The 5,849-nt window shown below is 51.7% G+C and overlaps 1 protein-coding gene across 1 annotated transcript; it reads right to left on the bottom strand.

Moving 5' to 3' along the window:
• Positions 1-4,366: 4,366 nt before the first annotated feature.
• LOC108865067 (general transcription factor II-I repeat domain-containing protein 2-like) lies at positions 4,367-5,365 on the bottom strand. Its single transcript, XM_029113048.1, is given in 1 exon segment — positions 4,367-5,365. A coding segment is annotated over 1 exon segment (999 nt).
• Positions 5,366-5,849: the final 484 nt, after the last annotated feature.

The following is a 5,849-nucleotide window of genomic DNA, read 5'->3' as shown; positions in this document are numbered from 1 at the left end:
GCAGTTGTTGATACACGAGACCAAGTGGCGTGAGGTGGTAGGGATGGCCATTAGAACACGCTCCTTGAGCTTGAGAAGTCATCTCGAGGAGATTTTCGGAGATCCGGAGAGCGTGCGACTTCTACAGAAATCGCGCACGAAAGCGAAGAGATCAGGCTCGCGCGCCTGGGAACAAAACTAGACCGCCAGGCGGCGCGATCAATCGGCGCGCGAATTTAAAGCTGGAAACGGTGATTTCCCTCAGTTGGGGCTCGGTGGTCAGCAGAATTCCGCGGCTCCTTGTGAAGTTCCCCGGAATTCGGAGGGGGACTGTCACGGACGGAGGTATCCGTCGCGTCACCAGATTGCAGGAAACACACATCTCATCCAATCAGTACACCATACAATCAGCACATAACATTCACAGAGAGATCGAGTCGGGGACGGGTCACGGTGATTCTTATAGAAGTGTCAATATTGCGGACAATCCGCTATTCATGTCCAGGACAAGCAGTCCCATTATAATTTGTAATATCATGTCATCGAAGTCAATATATAAGTAAGGGGGTGCTCTCGCGCGTAGGTATGTCGATTAGCGCAGCGCTGGCCTCTCCAGCGCTGAGCGTCAGCTGCCTCGCGTCAGCTGTCCCTCAATCAGCTGGACGAGTGAAAGGAGGTGTCAACATCGTGGCGCCATCAGCAGCGACACAGCGGAAACGCAGAAGTCAGAGTTATCGCGATCAAGAAAAAGAGACAGCTTCAGCGCTCCTCCGAAATCCCAATTCCGGGTTCAAGTCCCGAGTGACCTTCAGTGATCAAATCGCGATCGGAGGTTCAATCCCTCCATCGCTGTCATCTCATCATCTCCAGGAGATCCTCCCTTCAATCGGAAATCTCTGGAAGATTGAATCGTTCCGCGCAGCGCACCCCACGTGAATTCTACGAGTTCAAATTCTTGTGTTTTCATTGAAAACTGCGGCTCAGAGCCGCAGCAGGGTAGTGTGTCCGTGACAAGTATCGACTGATAGAAGTCTTCCCGCTTCCTCGAATACATTAGGACGCTCTTCATGTTTGACACGAGCGAGTCGACAAGGGGACACTCGTCTCTTATGGTTTCGCAGACTAGGTGTAGGCCATGAGCCAAACACGTGATATGGGCAAAGTCCTTGTAGGAGAGTCGATATTCTCTCCCAATCGGAATAGCTTCGGATTCTTTGAGATCGACATGGCGACTCTGTTTACGATACCAGCCAGCGTTGCCGTGTCAGCCTAATCCACGAAGTCCGTGTCGTACAAAATAGGAGCTTCGGGTTTTTCGCTGAGGGGAAATACGATTGTATTCACAACTTTCCTTTTCCGGCAGTCTTGCGTTTCGTCTATATAGATCGCGTAAGGAAGCGAATCCGAGCGAGAAGCCATCTTCTCCTGAATCCGTTGGTAACCAAACAATAGATATTTCTCGGGATTCGTGGCGCACAGCACATGTTGATTGGAGAATTTCAGGAAGAATTCTTTGAAACGAGGCTAGCTCAAATTGTACAGCGGAATATTTTATGACGCGAAGAGGAGGAAAAGTTCGCACTTGAACAAATTAAGGTCCTCTCGTTCCATCGCTTTCAATGAGGTTGCGATTCCCGACTGACTCTTCGCAGCTTTCGCTGCCCTCTGATGCTTCGGCGTTTTGAGGTGGTCGGTGAGCCCAGTACTGCCCCTACGATATTTCACTTTTACGGTGGTTGAGCATTTCTTGCAGATGATGCTGTCACCATCGAGTTGAAAACACCGGTTCTCATTCTTCGCCAGCCAACCTTGAACTTGGAGCTTCAGTTTCCGATCCATGTCGAGCGCGTCACAAAATCACCTCGAACATAATCGGATCTCTCCTCTAGGCTTCACTTCTCGCCGTCGACCAACCATCGACGTTTATTTAAACTGCTTGTCCTTATTTGGGGACGCGCAGGCGCCGCATACCCGAGCGGCAATCGATAAGTCCGCGTATCGATCACAATATTGATGGACAGTTGCGCGCTTGTCTCTCTGACGCTCGCGGCACAAATATTCTGTGAAGCTTCCCCTACCTCGAGTTCGATGTCAATTGATCGTGAGCTTCCCCGATCGGCCGTTCGGGGAACGGTAAAATTCGAGACCTACACTCCGCTTTTGCTCTGGAGCGAAGACTGGACTCAGATAGTTGAGAGGCTCTCACTCCCAACTGAGCTCGCCTGATCCAGAGATTGACGGAAATTCCACTGTTTCAAAAGGGAAGACCGTGAAACCGGACATTAATGCCGAAACCGCGGAAAGGGGGACGAACGGACAGGAATCGGGCATGTCCGGCTAAATGGAAGCTCTATTAATTATACTGCCATTCATCCCAAATCTATCAGAACTCACGGCTCCACTCCGAGAAATCATAGGGAAAGACTCCGAGTCCAATTGGTTGGAAAGCCAACAGAAGGCATTCAACAAAATCAAGGAAATGCTGAGCAGCACGCCGGTGCGGTTTTTTTTTCGATGCCGGAAAGGAAGTGATTATACAAACCGATGCTTCAGACAGAAGGATCGGTGCAGTTCTGCTGCAAGGAGGGAGGCCGGTTGCTTTCCATTCGCATACCCTGAACCCCACTGAGCAGGGGTACGCAGCCATTGAGAAAGAGCGTCTGGCCATTGTTTCAGCGTGTGACAAATCCGATCATTTGATTTACGGCAAACCGAATGTTACAATCCAGGCAGATCATAAACCGCTCGTGAGGATCTTCGAGAAAACTCTTGATGGCTGTCCGAAGAGATTACAAAGGATGCGACTCACGTTGCAGAGATACTCTCTCCGACTTGAATACATCCCGGGTACAAAAAACTTCGTGGCTGACACCTTATCGAGAGCCCCGTTGGGCGACGGACCAGGAAATGGTCGGGAGTAAGCTTTCCGCATTGATCTCCAGAGTATCAGGACCTGTTGGGACTCCAGGATTACGGATCGCGTCCTCGATCAAATAAGGGAGCACACGCGGGAGGACCGTGTCGCTTAGAAACTCATAGAGGCGATCAAGGGTGGATCGCAGAGCCGAGATCCGGATCTCAGCCCATCCAAGAAACTCATGGACGATCTCCACGTGGAAGATGGTCTTCAAGGGACCCGCATGCTACATACCGCAGACGCTACGCGCGGAGATGCTGGAAAGATGGCATTGGACTCATCTGGCGACGGAGGCCATGCTACGACGGGCCCGTGGTACAATATTTTTGCCGGGGATCAGCAATGATCTGCGAAATGTGGCGGAGTCTTGCCGAGCTTGCCAGACATACGCTATCCGGCAGACTCGACAGCCGTTGATTGGGGGAGTATAACGGTCCGGGGGGTGTTGTGGGGATACTCGGAAAAGGGAGAAGTCGGTCTGGTACACTCTCTAGTTTATTCTCTTGGCAGCCTGCTGCCTGGGCCTCGACCGATCGAGGAGCCCACCACTAGCACGACCGGCGCCTACGCCAGTCAGAACAAGACTCTCTCTATGTGCACGTTCGCTACATCTCCCGTGCACCTTGATCTAACGTGCCCATACGACATCTCTGCGTCTGACACTCGACCACTGCTACCAATTTGATCTCCTGATCAACCTAACAATTTCTGGTGCCTGGGTGCTTAAAAATCTATATGGCCTCACCTATCACAGCGATAGACCTGCCTAACTATGAAATGACTAAGCGCGGTGTAGTACAGCCTGCATATATTTCATTATATATTATAATAAATAATTCTTTTTTTCTTCGGGCCTATGCCCCTGGTTCCTCCATGGGTGTGTTGACCCCTCCCGGTCGGGGCAGAAATCCTGTCGGCAGCTCGACCGCGGCCTCTGTCCCGTACACCGGGACCGACATTCTCGGATTGATGACCGACCTGCACATCGGACAACAATTTCCGTTGGGGTTGACTATCGTCCAACGGTACAGGCAAGGCCAACACATCGCCATCGCCAACACCTTGCGGTTCCGCCTGAACCTGCACGTTGACCTGGACGCTGACGCCCACGCCTGCATCCTCTGCCTCCATGAGCGCTCGGAGAGCAGCGACTACTTCTGCCCTGCCAGTCGGGCCTGATGACGCTTGAGGTCTCTCCTCTGGGCCCGGTCTTCTCGGCCCTTCGTACGACACACAGCTCCTCATGAAGTGGCCCAGTTGGCCACACAGCGTGAAAGTCGCTGCACGCGCTCTGCATCTTGCCGATCCCGTCGGATGACGATTATCGCCGCAGTTTCCACACGCTGCGCTGGTCGAGCCTCCATGATGAGATAGGAAGAGATGGGATGAGTACCTGAAGTTCGTGGTTGTACCGTTGATCGACAGCGAGCGAATGACTCTTCCGTCGCCGTCGCTGCAGTGCTTCTTCCGTCAGTTGTCATCCAGCCGCTCGTGAAAACGCCCAAGGCTCTGGCCGCAGCTAAGCCATCGAACTTTCGTGTGGTACAGCAGCTCCTTCCGATTTGCTCCATCTTCTCCGAGGAGTTTGCGGAATTCGCGGTGGTTCAATCCACGAGCTTTAATGAAATTTATGATCTTCACGACGATTCCCAGGACGTGGTGCATCTTGATGACCTTGGTGCAAAGCGATTCTTGGTGTATAATACAATGTATTTGGATGAAACGATCACGGTTCTCGTGTTTGCTTCTGATATGTTCCCACAAGCGCACTGCGACGCCGTTCTGCCTACCAACCATCGCCGGAGCGCCATCTGAAGCGAAGGCAGATAACTTGCTGAGCGGCAGGGAAAAATGTTCGATTGAGCGTATCAACTGATCGAATATCGCAGCTGAATCCGTTCTGCCGTCCGTCGGAACCACATCGAGGAGCTCTTCCACGACGGTCAGATCTGCTTTCACTCCGCGAACGAAGATCGCAAGCTGCGCAGTGTCACAAATGTCGTTCGATTCGTCGATAGCTAGTGAGAAAGCCTCGAATTTCCCGCATTGATCTCTAAGAACGGAGATCAAGTCGTCCCCGATTTCTGTGATTCGATCAGCGACGGTGTTTCTTGACAAGCATATATTCCGGAATTTTTGCATCTGATCGGGACATATGATGGATCATGCTGATAGAAGGCAGTCCTTAATGAGTTACCCATCCGAGAATGCTTTCGAATGCTTCGCTATCAACTGTGATATAACGAAACTTGCTTCCACTGCATCTTCGATATCGTTCCTCGCCTCGGCGAAGTACTGTTGCTGTCTCTTCGACGAGTTCTTGAGTTTCTCTATCTTCTCATCCCTGAGTTTGCCCTCCAGGGCCATCAGCGATTGGTGGGTAGTTTCATAATGACGCTTTGCATTGTACTCTTTGAGAACTGCGATCACCGCGTGACACACAAGACACGTGAGTTTATCTCCGTTCATCACCACGGAATAAGAGTTTTCCCAAAGCGGCTTATAGACTCTGTTGGGCTGACTGGCCCTGCTTTTCCTGATTGGCAGCATATCGGAATAGTCCGGAGTAACTCCGAGCTTTTCGAAGCTCAATGGCCGTGAGAACACAACCGGACGACGACGGACCGATCATTCGAGCAACTCTGCCAGGATTCATCTGCGAGCGCGGAATCGTCAGCTGATTCGCGCTCTACACGCGACATGTACATTCAACAAGACGACGTTTCGCCTTGCACGCCCGACAATGAAGTCCCAAGCGAGGATAGATTAAGATTGCAAGACTCTTCGCCTCCACTCTCAAATGCGGTCGCAGCCATGCACTTGCACCGACTCCGCTGACAGAATCAGCATACATACACATATGCTTATCGACCATGCGGTTTAATCCTTCGGCGGATCGAGGGAGAACTTGTCCTTACGGTCTAGCGGGGGGATTCGTTTCACCGGTCTCATT

This window comes from Galendromus occidentalis, unplaced genomic scaffold (assembly GCF_000255335.2).
Source record: "Galendromus occidentalis unplaced genomic scaffold, Mocc_1.1 scf7180000076002, whole genome shotgun sequence".
Taxonomy (NCBI): Eukaryota; Metazoa; Arthropoda; class Arachnida; order Mesostigmata; family Phytoseiidae; genus Galendromus; species Galendromus occidentalis.
The sequence above is the reverse complement of the archived record's forward strand: the minus strand, read 5'-3'. Positions and strand labels throughout refer to the sequence as shown.